This window comes from Antechinus flavipes, chromosome 2 (genome assembly GCF_016432865.1).
Source record: "Antechinus flavipes isolate AdamAnt ecotype Samford, QLD, Australia chromosome 2, AdamAnt_v2, whole genome shotgun sequence".
Classification (NCBI taxonomy): domain Eukaryota; kingdom Metazoa; phylum Chordata; class Mammalia; order Dasyuromorphia; family Dasyuridae; genus Antechinus; species Antechinus flavipes.
The window spans coordinates 640,688,722-640,705,093 of record NC_067399.1 but is presented as its reverse complement, the minus strand read 5'-3'; the positions used below and the strand labels follow the sequence as shown (position 1 = coordinate 640,705,093).

General features: G+C 40.3%; 1 protein-coding gene across 5 annotated transcripts in view; it reads left to right on the top strand.

Annotated features, from left to right (window-relative positions):
• The first annotated feature begins 3,345 nt into the window (after window positions 1-3,345).
• PPCDC (phosphopantothenoylcysteine decarboxylase) overlaps window positions 3,346-16,372 on the top strand; it is a 58,037-nt gene continuing 45,010 nt past the window's right edge. For 3 of the 5 annotated variants that reach the window (XM_051982225.1, XM_051982224.1, XM_051982221.1), the window contains exons 1-2: window positions 3,346-3,433; window positions 10,235-10,448. In XM_051982225.1, the coding sequence (XP_051838185.1) occupies window positions 10,263-10,448 (186 nt within the window). In that variant the 5' untranslated portion in view covers window positions 3,346-3,433; window positions 10,235-10,262. Of the gene's footprint in view, window positions 3,446-3,495; window positions 3,628-10,234; window positions 10,449-16,372 lie in introns of those variants that run through there. The other 2 variants (XM_051982223.1, XM_051982222.1) reach the window with 2 other exon arrangements.

Here is a 16,372-nt window from a genome sequence, read left to right as displayed (position 1 = left end):
CCTCCAACGTGCACTGTGCCCTTTGTTCTTAGGCAGATCTCTTCACTGGGCTCTTCATCATCATGTTTGTATTTATTTTGGGTGACTTGCTCCATGATCACACAGCTGTTAAGTGATTTTATGACACGGGATGGCACGGGACCACCCGCATTTCTCATCAGAGAAGGTGCTGGGCTCTTTGAGCAAAGCTTAAATTAGCCCCCCAAAAACATGAGATGTACAAAATTAGAGACGCTACCCCAAACATTCATAGGGATCATTTGTGTCTGACTTGTGGCACAGCATCCCGAGCTTGTATCCGTCTGATCAGCCACAGCTGGATAGATACCCTGTAACTAACATAGTGATGTCACTTTGGTCCTCTTCAGGTATGTAGGACGACAACCATTTATTTTAGGATTCTATTCGTGCAGCTTGAAATCCAGTCCAACTTGAGTCCTAGATAGTCAACAAATAATTGATTAAGTACTTAATATGTGTCAGGCACTGTGCCAACTGCTGGAGATAATCAAAAACACCATCCTTCCTGTGTGGGATGAAAAGACCCTAACTCAGATTGATTACTCAGAGACCTCTCTAGATGCAAACAGAACGTTTCTTTATTTCAATTTTCTTGAGAGAAGCGGGGTAGTTACTCCACCAGAAAATCTGGGGTAGGGAAGCCACTTTACAGAAGCAAAAAGCAGGATTATATAGCCGAAAACCACAGACCCACATACCCCCATCCCACCCCACCTCCTGTTAACCTTTAAAATTATTGGCTATCTCTGATCTTATTCCCTTATTTCTCTCCTGTATGCAGGTGGGTCTCTATGTGGACCTGGGGGTCTTAGTTAAGCAATGGGGTTGGGTAAAAAGTATTGCAAACATGCAAGAAGGTTTGGGTTATTTCAGAGATAAGCAATCAATTAAGCAAGAGGTGCTGAAAGTATTCCAAATATTTCTGTTAGGTAGAAAATTAAGCAAGGGAAGCAAGGGTCTGGATTATTTAAAATATTTCTGCTGGGTGAGCAAGATTTGCTCCTTTTCCAAAGTCAGATAATTAAACAAACTTGGGCCTAGGGTCTGGACTACTTCAGTTTACTGTCTTGAGAACAGTTTCTTGTCTCACTCCCTTCAAGGAACTCATACGCTAATGGTAGAGATGACAAACTACTATGTACATACAAAATATATACAGAGTAGATGGAAGGGAATGTCTGAAGAGAGGCTCTAGTTGAATTGGATGAGTGAGAACTAAGACCTGCAAAAGAATGTAAGATTAGTCTTTAAGGAAGCCAGGTAAGCTAGGAGTTAGAGGTGAGGAGGGGGGACATTCAGGGCTAAGGCATGGAACTGGGAAACAGTCATGTATAAGGAATCTCAAATAGAATTCATGAAGGAAGCAAAGTATAAAAAAGACTGGAAAGGTAGGAAGAGTCCAAGTTTGGGATTTCATATTTGATGGTAGGGAGCCATTGGAGTTTGAGGAGGGAGATGTCTTGGTTAAAGCTGAGCTGCTAGGAAATCACTGTGCAGCTGGGTGGTAGATGGACTGCACTAGAGAGATGAGACAGGGAGACTATCCAGAAGACCGCTGGAAATTCAGATGAGAAGAGATGAGGGTCTGAAAGTAGGATGTGGCTATGGGAATGGAGAGAAAGAAGGGCATGTATGTGAGAGATGTAAAGGCAGAAACAACTAGATTTGACTGAGGTTGGTACTCGGACTGTTTGAGATTGGAGTCAAGAATGACATTAAAGTTTCGAGCCAGGAGGATGATGGTGCACGTTCAGAAGTTCAGAAGAAGAGAAGATTTAGGGAGAAAGGAAACGAATTCTGATTGGGTGGATTGAATCTGAAAAGCTTATGGACTGTACAGGTTAAGATGCCCCAAAGGCATCTTTTGGGTGGTGTGGGACTAGAGTTCAGAAGAGAGAGGAAGGTGAGAAATTGTCTGCATTTATGAAAACTGAACCCATGGAAGCTGATGGGAGCACCAAGTGAGAAGAAAAGAGCTTTCAGGACAAAGCCCTTGGAGACATCTAGGGAGTGAAGAATCAGTGAAGGAAACTTGAGGAATCGTCAGATAGGAGGAGAATCAGCAGAGAGCAGCGTCATAGAAACCAAGAGAAAAGTGAAAATCGTGATCAATGTTAAAGGCTGCCGAGAAGGATGAACATTGAGAAATGTCATCAGATTTTCTAAGAGATCACTGGTAATTTTGGAGAAAGCAGGTTCAGTGCAATGTTGAGGATGGAAGGCAGAGGAAAATGAAGGGAGAGGAAATAGAAGCACAGAGTTTAGATTATCTCACTCTAAAATGTCAAATCATGATGTAATATGAGAAAAGTGTATTATCTTTGTACATATATATATACCCACAGATATATCCTAATCTATCTTCCTAGATACATACGTGTGCATTTCTATATAACGTGCACATATCTGATATGCATGTGTAGAATTGCAGAAGTATAAAGATATAACAATTATTGAAAGGGAAAGGTTAATTAGGGGGAGCTTCTTAAGGGTGGTTGTCTTGGGCTCCTTGAGGATCTGGGTAGGGAACCATGTATTAGGGCGCCATGCAGCAAGGGGATCTCAACCAACGGGTGTGTATAAATAGGAATCCTGTTACATACAGCATTTATGTGTAACACCCATATATAATGGGAACGTGTACATGTTCGCCGAGTACTCTGTGCTAATTAAACCTTCTAAGGAAGACTCGGTCCTTTGCGTGCTATACGTTCCTGAAGCTACAAGTTCCAGCACGTGCCGTGCCAAACTCTGCGGATTGGATTCTAAACATTGGAGGAGCTCAGAAATGGGAGCACCGAGTGCGAGCCCTGGTCAGGAGACTTTTATGGAGCGCCCTTTAACGGGCCTGGCCCTGTGCTAGGCATGGGAATACAAAAACAGGTAAAAGATCCTGCCCTCGAGGAGTTTACAGTCTCACGGGGGTGGGGGTGGGGTGTAGGAGGAAAGGGGGGGGAGGGGAGGAGAGGCTGCGTGTAAATCATTCCATACAAACGGGTCCAGAGCAGCTAGAAGTCACCCACAAAAGCCTTCGTGCTCAGTGACCGTTTTGTGCAGGTGGCTTTGGCTCTATCAAATACTTAAAAATCAAAGACCGACAGCACACCGCGCCTTTATCTGCAGTTCTCAGCCCACGCCGAGGGAAAGCACTTAATACAGGTGGGAGGAACGAGCCGGGATGGAAGTCAAAGTGGGCGTGGACTTCTCCCCAGAGACTCGGAAGCCCGATCCTGCGCAGTAGATCGTTCCACATTGGAGAAGGAACGACTAGTCATAAACTACAACTCCCAGGAGGCTATGCGCCTTTGGTCACACGTAGTCTCTCGCGAGGTTATCATGCTCGGGTTACGGGTGTAGGAATTGAAGTGTCGCGAGATTTGGCGGGCCGCTGGGAGACCTACTTGGCTTAGGGGTGAGGCAGAAAGTGAGCTCGTCTCCGAGGGGGCCAAGGGGAGGGGGTGGGTGTGCTGGGCGGGCGTCTTGTAGGATCCCAGCTGTTTGAGCTGGAACGGGCCTTTGAGATTATAGTTATCTTACAGTGGAGGAAACTGAGGCCCAGAGAGAGGAAATGAGTCACTCACGGAGCGGAAGTCCTCAGTGGGAGGGGTAGGTGGGGAGGGGTCTTCATTTCCACCTCGGGGAAGGGTGAAAGGTTGTGACCTTGAGCAGCCTCACTGGGCCTCCGTTTATAGAGAATATAAATAATCGATTATCATATGCAATATAAAAATGCTGATCATTAACTATTATCCCATTAAACCATAAGATCGTAGATAGCGAGATGAATATATTGTACACAAACGTTTAATTATGCATTGTTATACAGATTTATATGTATTATAAAAATTTATTTAATATGTATTTTTATTTGTTATATATAAGTATATAACATGCTACATATAACACCTGTATATAACGGAAATATGTGCACATGTGTGTATTTTATCTGTGCACATGCTATATATACAAATGTTATATAGTATACATATGTTTGTGTGTGTGTGTGTGTATGTGCCAAGCACTTTGCAGCCCTTAAAGGGGGAATAGAATACAGCTTTAAGATTCACTCGCTTGGGGTTTGACACATCTCATTTGAGTTGTAAAAATGTTATTATATCATCCATTGAAATCATAGGGTCCTATCGCATTTGATCCTCACAACACTCCTAAAAGGCACGTGCTGCTCTTACGCACATTTTACAAAGGAGGAAACTGAGGCGTGCAGACTAAGTGACTGGCCCAGCGCCATCCTGCTACTAAGACTGTCTGGTAAATAGTGGTATTTACCAACTATTCCCCTTATTCCCTTGGCAAATTTCTACTTCTCGGGAGTAAGTGTAAAGTACAGTGTAAGTAACTGGGAATCCCTGTTATAGAGGAGTTGGGGAATATATGTGGGAAATCTATCTATCTATCATCTATCTATCTATCTATATTTATATCTATAGATCTGTCTTATCTATCTATATCTCTCTATCCATCTATCCACCTATCTATCTATATCTATATCTTTCTATCTATCTTTCCATCTATCCATCTATCTATCTATTTATCTATCCATCTATCTACCTATCTATATCTATATCTTTCTATCTATCTATCTATCTATCTATCATCTATCTATCTATCTATCTATCTATCTATCTATATTTATATCTATAGATCTATCTTATCTGTCTATATCTCTCTCTCTATCCGTCTATCCACCTATCTATATCTATATCTTTCTATCTATTTATCTTTCCATCTATCCATCTATCTATCTATCTATCTATCCATCTATCTACCTATCTATATCTATATCTTTCTTTCTATCTATCTATCTATCTATCTATGAGAAAATTAAGAGTATTCTGTGAATCTGACAGTATAACTTGGAAAAAATGGAAAGAGTCTTATATTTGGAATTAGGAAGCCTGGATTCAAATCCAATCATAGTTACTATCTGTCTGTCGGACCTTAGGCAGATAAATCTTCAAGAACCTGAGTATCTCAGATGTGATTCAAGTGAAATAATTGAGCATTTATTAAATATGTACTGTGTGCCAGGCACTGCTTAGGAGCAGGAAGATACAAAACCAATAAGGAAATGGTCTCTGCCCTCAAACTGTTTACTTATAAAGAACTTTTAGCCTTAAATAAATGTCAATAATTATGAGTCACTGGAAGTCACGTCACAGATTCTGTGTATGAAGAGCTCAGATTCATACACAGGTCAGGTTCCCTTTTTATTAGACTAGGTTGGATAGCAGAATCTTGCTCCTTGCTCTATTAGTCAGCCAGGACAAAGCTTTTATGTAAGGCACATCTTCTGAGACTTGAAGCCTCCAGTGGCGCACCTGCCCCTCATAACAATCCAGTTCAACCTTCTCATTTCATATAGAGGAAAAAAAAGAGAGATTTAAGCGCCTTGTTTAAACAAAGTCACCCTGAAGTATTGGACCCTTGATTTATCACAAGATAAACTCCCTTGTGCCTTGGAGAGCAGAATTATTAAAAATATGTTTTAAAATTATGTGCATTTAGTAAATATTGACACACTAACAAGGTGTTATACTGTTCAGGAGGTAAGACACAGACTCTTTCTCTAGTTTGGGAGGTGGACCATCATCACTTAATGGAATAAAAGGTTAGACTGATTCTTTAAGAAATACAGCATTCACTTGGTCTTACCTTTAATTGGCCCATGAGGTGGTCCAGAACTTCATGCTGTGAGAAAAGGTCTCTTCTTACGTATTTCTAGATGGACGTCGAGTGGCCCACATACCAGTGAGTCATAGAGTGACTCACTTAGGAAGTAGTTTTTATTCAAAAACATTTTTGTGTGTCAAATGGACACACAATAAGACAACATGGATTTAAGGAAGGATACTGTACGTTTTGGATTTTCTGGATTTTGTGGTCATTACCTTGAAGAAAGAAAGCTTTTATCTGAATGCCCAGGACACCCATTGTCTCTGGTTGTCCACTGGGAGGCGGCATCCATCTTTTTTTTTTTTAAACCTTTTGTTTTTCATAGCATACCGGGGACCTCCAGAAATCATTTAGTCAAATCTATTCCCCTGCCCTTATCAAAAACTGTCTTTCTCTGTCCCCCCACTCACCCCTCCAGCCAGGTACTCTCCTGAGGCCAGATGCTATCCCTGCCAGGAAGTATAGGAACAGACCCCACAGCTTTTGGTACAGTAACACCTAACATTCCAATCACACTTCATATCTTACAAAGCAGATTATTTCTATTACAGCGTTATTTCATTTAATCCACTTGTCTTTGGTGAGCTATACAGAGAGCTGGTATCATTCCCATTTTATGGATCAGAAAACAGGTTGTTTTCAACAGAGAGTGTGACTCATCTTGAAGATCTTATCCAGATTTAAGTCTTTCAGTCCGACAGCAAATGTTAGAGCCAGAACTCAATACCAGGCATTCTGACTCTTTTCAGTATTCTTTGTGTACTACACTTAAAAAAAAAGAAAGAAAAAGCACTCAATTTGGAATCCTAAGTCTTGGAGCTAAATTCTGGTTCTTTCACCTTGTTCTCACCTGTGAGGTCTTTTATAGGTATATGACTTCTGAGCATTAGTTTTCTTCTCATCCTTATAGTAAGGATGACTAATAGTTGTAAATTAAAGTTTTAAAACATCAGATGTTTTGTATGTAAATTGTCAACTCTGTCATTAATAGTAATAATCGGCAATATTTATATAATATTTTAATGTTTGCAAAATGCTTTACATATATTAATTGGTTATCTGTTACATAGTTAGTGACTGGATTTTTGACTAAGCTAATACATATTTTGTTGCCTATAGCTTCAAAGCTAGATTCTACTTAAAATACCCTTGAATTTTTTGTGTTTTCTGTTTTTCTTTGAAACCAAAGAGGTTTCAGCTTAGGAGAATAAGGGAATATTTCCAGAAATTTTTGTGATATGAAAACAAAAGGCACCAATAAAACATCTTTTAAATGAATAACTTGGGAAAACTTCCCTCCTTGAAAATCAGTCCTCCACTCTTTTCTTAAAAATCGTTAGTGGATACATGATTAGTTTAATTTCTTGACTAAATCTTAACAGTTGTAGTTTTTTGTGGGCTTACCTTTAAAGCAACTACAACAGAAAAGAGACTGTTAATTATGTTTATACTGACAGGTGGGATCAGCATAGAACAGTGGGCATTGGGTCCTTTCATTGTTGGTTTTGAATCTTATATGGAGTAGATTCATGATTACCCATTAGCCAACTGTTTGAACTTGAGCCAAGAATTTTCAGCTTCTGTGGCATTGGAAGTTATGAGAGTACTTGAACCTGCACGAACCATGTCTTTATGACATGACTTGGGGGAAGATAGAGATGAGGGCGTGCTTTGGCACTCCACCCTCATCCCATTGTGTCAGTTCATGAATCCAGCATGATCAGGTTGTAGTAACAGCTTTATTGATTTGGTATTTAATTTTAATTTAAAGTAAATACAGACTCACTGCTATAAACTCTTAGCCTGGAAGCATATAAATCGTATTTCCATTATTGTCCTGCCTCCACAACAACTACTTAGAGCAGTGACCTGGAAAGGATGATCATGCGATAACAGCTCGGCAGTTGGAAGGCCCTTAGCAAGTCCACTGAGTCCAGCTCCCTTATTTATAGAGGAAGAACTGTCAGCTGGAGGAGTGACTGGACCACAGTCACAAAGACAGGAATCCCCCACTACCCTTTGTGGAATTTGGTATATACCGATTAATTTGTAACTACCCCCATCCCTTACTCCCACCCTGCAGATCTAACCCAGGGCCATAGAAAGGAATGAATTAAGGTCTGGGACTGTTTGCTTTTGTCTGTTTCCTCAGTGCCTAGCAGAGTGTCTGGCACATGATGGATACTTAACAAAAACTTGTTGGTTTATGCATTGGTGGGGTGAGCCTTTATTAAGCATTTACTGTTGGTTTAGAGAAAGTAAATTTCCTGGAGTGTTATCTGGAGTTATCTGGAGAGATAAGTGCCTTTCCTGGGTCACATGCTCTCTGAACACTGCCTCTGGCTCTGTCCCATCTTCCTGGGCCTACGTAGACCAATAGGAGGCAGCCCCTGCTCTCCAGAAGCAGGGGTAGGGGGTAGAAGGGAAGGGGCACGCAGCATGTGCAGGGTATGCACAGTGTTTTTTTCAAACAGGGCAGAGCACTCACACCTGGGAACTGAGACAAAACAATTCTGCCCATTCATTATGTTTGGGTGGGGCCCAGTTCTGGGGAGAGACAAAAGAAATAAAAGGCTGGCTTCCTGCCTTTAAACTGAACTGATTTCTCCAGGGTCACCTGCTCCCCAGAGGTGATGAAGATAACATGATGAGAAAACTCTTGAGATGCCAGGAAGAAACCCAGTTCCAAACAGAAAGCCAGAGCTCCTCTCCACTCTTGCTCAGTCTGGCTGACAGGTTTGGAGTACAGCACAGAATTCATCTCTTCCTTCCCTTGGGAATTGTGAGAAAGGGGAGCACCTTAGTCTCAGAAAAACGCAAACTCTCCCCACTAGCTGGCAAGACTGGCTTTCCCAGCACAACTGGTTGAATAACATCATATATCCCAGTAGCAGTTCCTTATATTTAAAAATGAGATAGTTTCCTTTTGTTCTTACATCATTATAATACAGTCATTTCTGGATTCCACTTGTTAGCCTGACCTTCCCCCATTACTTTGTATTTTCTTACCTGTGTATATATTGCTTCCCCCAGAAGAATGTAAGCCTCTTCCAGGTTGGGCCTGTTTTTACTTTGTATTTTACTTTCATTTTTGGATTCTTCATAGCCATTTCTTGCAGTTCAGTAATCTTTTAGTATATTCATTTTGGTGGTTAGTTTTCCAACTGGGCTGTTCTATTCATGTCACTGCCACTGGGGCAGCATAGCCCAGACCAGAAGGTAGCTGGTACTCTGGGGATCTTGTGGCTGATAAGTTAGATCAAGATGTCACCAATTTGTGCTGCACGTGATAATGCAGCAATCTCAGTCATTACTCTGAAAAGTCTGGTCTCTTCTGGTTGGGGTCTTTATGTGGAAAAGTGGCTCATAGAAGCTCAAATTGCCAAAAATTAATTTACATTTACTTAATTCTCTTTGTCTTTTTCATTCCTCATTAGAATTTTGGAGAAAGGTGTCAGGTAGGGGTTTCTCTTCCTTACAGATGGCCATGGGCTGCCAGAGACTGTTAGGAGAGAAGGCAGGTTCTCCAGTTGATTGTCCAGTTTTCTTTCATGGCAGGTTCTTTATATATTGTTAGATATACTTCTTTGGTGTTTCCATTCATTCAATAAGCATTTCATGAGGCATCTATCATTTGCAAGGTACTTTGGGATATAAAGGCAAAAAAGAAAATTGTCTCTACCCCTTACAATGCTTAAGTCTATTGGATCTTTGTTTTGCCCACAACTCTTTCAGTCTTAGAGCTTTTCTACCTTAAATTTAGCTTGTATTCCACCCTTAGCACTGTGCCATATCATCTTGTTCACAGGTGCTTTCTTATGTCTATGAATCTTGTTCCCATATATTGTAACCTAGTAATACTATTCATTATGTCCATTAGGTGACTGGCTTTTCTTGGTCCTTCTCCAGCAAAATTTGCAAGTTTTGATGAGGTAAACTTTGAGAATCCTTCTCCAGACACAGTAGTTCAACTCAATTTAACAAACATTTATTAAACAATTGTATGCTATCCTAGGTACTGAGTATACAGAGATAATGAAATAACCTTTACTTATTTTAAGAAAGGAACTACTTGCACATATAAGAGTAAACATAAAGTAATTTTGGGTAAGAACCTAAGTCTAATGTGAAGGGTAGCTTGTTGATGATAGAATCATAATTTCAGAGGCACAGTGGTAGGATTAAGGAAAGCTAGGACCTCTCCATGTATGAGACTGACATGAATGGCATATAAACAGGTGAGGAAAAACTCAAGATGATCCCTTACCAATAGGAACGTCCCAGAGAAATCTGGGAATTTGGAAAGAGTGCTTGAACTTGGTTCCCTACCAAAAGTGTTTGTTTCTGCGGTGTTGGCACAATACCTCTCTGTACAGTGTTTACCTCTTTAAGTATGCTGTTTACAAACAAACAATGAAACTTCTTAGTTGAAGTTCCTGGCACCAATTTTTAGCCCAGTTGGGTGGCCTGACTTTGTGAGGGAAAAGAACTGAGAAAATGGTCCTTGCTCTGTCTTTAGGTCCTGAACACAGCTGCCAAGTCACCCCATGATGTCCAGGACGTGTGGTTCTCCAGGGCCTGATGCTGGGGCAGCCTGTTCAGAGTCAGTGCCTGAATCAGGAACAGCTATCTCATCATTGAAAAAGAACATCCACATTCTCGTGGGAGTCACGGGCAGTGTGGCCGCCTTAAAGCTGCCTCTTCTGGTCTCTGGCCTTTTAGAGATTCCAGGGGTAAGTGTTATCCAATAAAGTCAAGAAGGCCCCATCCCTCTTCCTGCCTCACTTGTTATGAACTCTTTAGGCAACAAGGCTAAATAGGGTTTGGAGGCTCAGTTGGGTAAAAAATACCTCTTCAGGCCTAGAAACTAGAGGATGAAGTCTCTGCCTCTCATCATTGTTTGTATGTTGCCTCCCCTGTAAAATTGTGAACTCCTTGAGGGCAGTGATAATATTTTTGGCCTTTGTATTTCCAGCCAGCTAGTGTAGTTCTTGTCACATAATATGGCCCAATAAAGCTTCTTGACTGATTGTTTCAGATGCTTAGAATGTGCTTTTAGACATTAATCTAGCATTTACTAAGTGCTTATTATGTTCCTAGGGATGCAGAAACAAATAAAAAGAAAGATAGTCCCTGACCTTGAGGAACTTGGATTCCAATAGGGAAGGTGCCACACTAAAGTATGCTGGGAAGGGAAGGAGGAAGATGAGAGTAACCTTCCTGAGATGATTGGTTTGGAAATCAGGAACAGGACTGAGAAAGGCTTGAAGGGCCTTGTAGGTTTAAGAAGGAGCTCAAGGGTGAGAGAAAGGAGGCAGGCCTTTTAATGGAGAAAGACTGGATGAATGGTTAAAGTGTTCAGAGTTGAGGGAGATTCCAGAATGAGATAGCAGCAGAGGCATGGTTTATAAGACATACCAAAAGGGTGTGATTGCATAACATTTGCTACTGTAATAAGTGATATGGGAATTCAGAGAAGGAGAGTTTTGATATGAAACTGTGTAATTAGGGTATAATAAGATCATAGCATTTTAGAACTGGAGGAGATATTAGAGATACTTCAGTTAAATTCATTTCAATTGTACAAGCACCTATTAAGAAACTAATATGTGCCAGCATTGTGCTAAATGTTGGGTGTATAAAGAAAAGCAAAAATAATTCCTGTTCTCTAAGAGTTCTAGATTTGCATTCAACATGTAAATAACCAGATTGCAAGGGAAACAAACATAAAACTGAAACAGTTCCTAGCCTCAACTAGGTGAAGATCATCCAGTATTAGTAATAATTAACTTTCATTCATATATATATATATATATATATATATATATATATATATATACACATATATATATATGTATATATACACACACACACATATATATGTATATATACACACACACATATATATGTATATACACACACACACATATATATGTATATATACACACATGAAAATATTGTGCCTATAATATTTTCTTGTACATTTCTCATTTAGTTCTCTGAGTGCCCCAGGAAGATAGACAGAGCAAGAATAATGAACCCCATTTTATAGACAGTGAACCAGACTTGAAAAGTAAGGTGATTTGGTCCCAAAGCTATATTGCTAGTTAGTGTCTGACCTAACCCAGAAGCCAGTTCCTCTGAGCGTCAGATTCATGTGTTCCTTCCATGCTGTGTCTCACCACTGCTCTGCTGCTGCTGACTTTCTGACACTATGGTTTGTGAAGGAGGTAGGGCTTGAACCCCAGAAATGATGATGCAAGGTCTCTTGGAGATCTTGGTAAAAATTGAGACCAGCCCAATTCAATAAGCAGCATCTCAGGTTGTGGCCTTCATCTCCTTCTGGCTAATTGCTCAGCCTTCCAATTGTTTTTCTGTTTCTAGTCTTATGTTGCAGCCATCATAGGATTATAGATTTTGAGCCTTGGGAGATCTCACAAGTTATTCAGTGCAGCTCCCTCTTTTATAGATGAAGAAATGAAGGTCCAGAAAGATTAGTGGTTGGCCTATTGACATAACTAGAACCACCCAACTCCAAGTACAGCATGCTCTCCACCGTACCATGCATCCTATACACAGCTGTCAGATTAGTCTTCCTAAGGCAAAGTTCTGCTTAGAAATCTCCAAGGACTTCCTACTGTCTATACAATAATAATTGCTGAATTTTACAGTTATTATTGCTGTTGTTATTTTTATCATTGTTGTCATTATAACAGGATAAAGACCAAACTCCTTAGCTGTATTCAGAATTAGTAACTTAGTGCCTATTTTGTACACATTAGTAGTTTAGTATTCAGAATTAGTAAATAAGTACCTATTATATACGAATCACTATTCAAGCTGGATGTTGGAGGGTGCAAGGATAAAAATGAAAACCAAACCAAACCAAACCAAACCAAAACAAAACAAAACAAAAACCCATAGAATGTAGATGGAGGAAGCATTCTCAACTAGGAACATCAGAAAAACTTCCCAGTGGCAAGAGCCCTTGAACTGAACCTGGATGGAAGAGGCAGAATTGAGGAGGGAATATATTTCAGAGAATGGCATTTGGACCATGTGGCAAGAATGGAGTGAGTTATAGGGAACTAAGCCTGAGAGAGTAAGATCATGAAATACTTGGTTGAGGAGATTGAATTTTATCTTAGAAATAATCAGGAGTCCTGAAGATTTTTGAGGAGTAGAGGGCTATTGTCAGAAAAGATGATTTTAGTGGCTGGCTGTGAGGAGGATAGGTTACAAATGGGAGAGACTGGAAGCAGAGTCCAGTTAAGAAGGTGTCACAGGAGTCCAGATCTGACTGGGCTGGGCCTAATCCCCATCTGATCTCTTATACAAACCCTGGTGTAACCAAACTGGGCTGCTGATTTTTCCCATAAAATACTGCATTCATTCCCATCTTCCAGCCTCTGCTCACACCATATTTTTTTTCCTTAAAACAATCTTACTTATATTCATATCTTTTGTTATTGTATCATTCTTTTTTTTCTTCTAAATATACCCATGTTCTTGAAATCCAGGGAGCCATCCCTTGTGATGGAGATTTTAAAAAAGAAAGAACAAAAGCAATTCAACAGAACCAAGCAACATACCAAGGGTGTTTCATAGTACTTCTCCACAACCTTAGTTCTCCATCTCTAAAAAGAGGGGAGAGAAGGATATATTGATTGTTATTTTTAAAAAATCTCCAAGTAGGATAGGAATGGGGAGAATACTGGTTACCCAAATCCAGATTCTAGGCTTGAGATTTTCTGTGTAAGTCATTGATCTTCTCTGGCTTTGGAACTATTATAATTTCTTCAGATTTTCAGGCCTAGAGAATAGATAGGAAAGGGTGTGTGTATGAGTTAGCCCTTTACCACTTGTAACCATTTATGATTAGAATAGGGATGTTTTAGAAATTTTTCCTCTGTAAACTTAAAATTTTATTTTCCCCCTATAATTGCTAGTGAAGTACTCCCCACTCCCAACCAAATATAATTTCCATTCAAAGTCTAGTTTAAATCCTCTTATTCTTTTAGAGTCTGTCCTGACTCTAAAAATAGTTTAATCTGAATATAGTTCCCTTTCAGTGCTCCAAACTCATTTAGGGCATAAGATATAACCTTATGAGTTACATATGTCCCCAACTAGATTGTAAGCTCCTTGAAGGCAGGGAGTATCCTCTTTTGTTTTACCCCCCATAACATGTAGCACAAAGCTCACTTCTTGTTGGTGGGCAATAAATATTTGTTGGATGAATGGATGAATGAATGAGTGAATGACAGACTACTGATTCAGTCCAAGTCCTTCTTTTGCCCCTGGCTTCTCACTTGACCGTAATGTGTATATTCAGTAGGTGGCAGTGTTGATCCAAGGGTGAACACAGTGGGCTGAAGCAACCAATCCCAAGCTTCCTTTCACTTTTCTCTGAAACTTATTCTTAAGATTTGAGAGGTGGAAGCCACTTTAGAAATCACCTGCGTCCCAATCTCCTCCTTTTACAAATCAGGTAAACTGAGGCCTAGGAAGAAGTAACTTGCCCTAGTTGTAGCAGAGTTAGAACTGGCAAACAGTTCTGACCAGAACCAACTGTGTTAAAAACAAGGTTGGAAAATAATGTCCCATTGGGTCATTGTTAATTCACCACAGGCTTTGAGCTCTTGCTATAACATAACTTTAGAAAAGAAGGGAGGGGGGGAGGAGGGAGGGAGGGGAAAAAATGAAACATAAGTGATTGCAAGGGATAATGCTGTGTAAAAATTATCCTGGCATGGATTCTGTCAATACAAAGTTATTATTAAATAAAATTAAATTTTCAAAAAAAAAAAAAAAAGAAAGAAAAGAAGGGAGAAGAGAATAAGCATTTATGTAATGCTGATTATGTGCCAGTCTCTGTTGCTAAGTGTTTTTTTTTTTTTTTTTTTTTTTAAAGAAATATTCTCTCATTTGATTCTTACACAGCTCTGGGAAGTAGGTGCTGTTATTATCCCCATTTTACAGATGAGGAAACTGAAGTAGACATGTTAAGTGATTTGCTCAGGATCACATAACTAGTAAATGCCTAAGGTTAGATTCAAACTGACTCCCGGCCCAGGGCTGTAGGCCTTGCACCACCAACTGTTTTAGATACCTGTGTTCCATGCCATTAAAACACATGCCTTTACACAGTCATTTTAACAAGTATCCCTGGTATGGTCCCTCTCCCTGTATATTTGGCCATAAGCAGCCAAACCATAGCAGGTTTGGCACAAACCTCTAGAATTAATAAGAGATTATGTTGAAAGATGTATACTTAATTGTTACAAAATCTATTCAGTCGCAGAAGCTAGTCTATTATGTTTACAAGTAAAGCATGTGGTTTTAGGAACATGAGGGATTTGCCACTGATTATAAGTACATAAGAGCTCCTAAAGTGTTCAAAAACTTTTTTTTTTCAAGTAAGTGTAACATTCTCCATCCAATCCTGCCCACATCATTGTTTGCTTAGCAAACAACACCTCATTGATAGCATAAAGCTCTTTTCCAAAGCCCCACCAATTCCAAATTGGGGTGAATGAGGCTTTACTCTATTTTGCTTATGAAAACTTGATCTGTTTAGCCAGAAAAGGCTTTCTCTTTATTCTTCTTGTTCTTGATCCCAATTACAGCTAGTTAGAGCCACCCAGACAAGAAATAAGACAGGGAGAGGAAACTGGTCAGCAGATCTGAAATGTAGGTCAAGTGTATGATGGGGATCTGTAGTGATATGATCATGAGATAATATTTCCATGGTTAGTTTGAAGTTCTGAGGGCTCTTCCTGCTGAACCCTAGCATCTCCAAGGGATTTCGTTTGTGCCAAGGAAGTTTCTGAGGGAGTGGTAACAAGTTGGGGTGGGGTGTGAAATTTAATGGGAGTGGCTGCTTATACATTGCTAGACATAATTGTGGGTGCTTGGGGTGGGATAGAGTGAGAGTTGCATTTAATTTTTTCCAGTATGGAAGGTCCACAATTTTGTTCCAACAAAGGAAGTCCCAGGATACTTTCAGGCAATTCATAATGTAGTTAAGCCTGGAGTCAGAAATATCAGCTCAATCTTACTTCCCTTCCTGCTTTGCCAGGTTCTCATTGGGATTTACTGAGGTGTGAGAAGAAGTCCAGTTGTTTCTATTACTATCTGTCTTAATCTGAGATCCAAGTGAATATCTGGAGGAGGAAATGGCTGCCTCCTTCCTGGGACCACCATGCAGTGAGAGGCTTGTGGTTGGTGGCAGTTACCTGTGGGAAGAAAGGCTCATCATCATCTGGGCCCGAGGGTTAGCCTTCTCGAGAGTGGCTACAGAAGCTCATGGCTCCTCGTCCCATACTGAATGATACCCAGATTCCTTAGCCTAGCCTTTCAAGGTCTAGCCATCTCAGGTGCTTAGGTCCAGGCCAACTGGCCACCCACTGGCCCATGAGCTTGTTCCAGGACTTACTTTCTCTAATCATTTGCTCACACTGTTTTCTGAGTCTGAAACGCTGCCCTTCTTCCTCCTTTCCTTTGCCCATCCCCATTCTGTTGAAAAGCCTGTATCTAAAATCTGCTCAGAAAAGAACACCTCTGTGAGAATCATGGAGGATCACCCCCAACCAGCAATGTCTCCTCCTTTGAACTCTCGTGGTACTTTATACCTCTCCTGTGTACTTCTGCATTC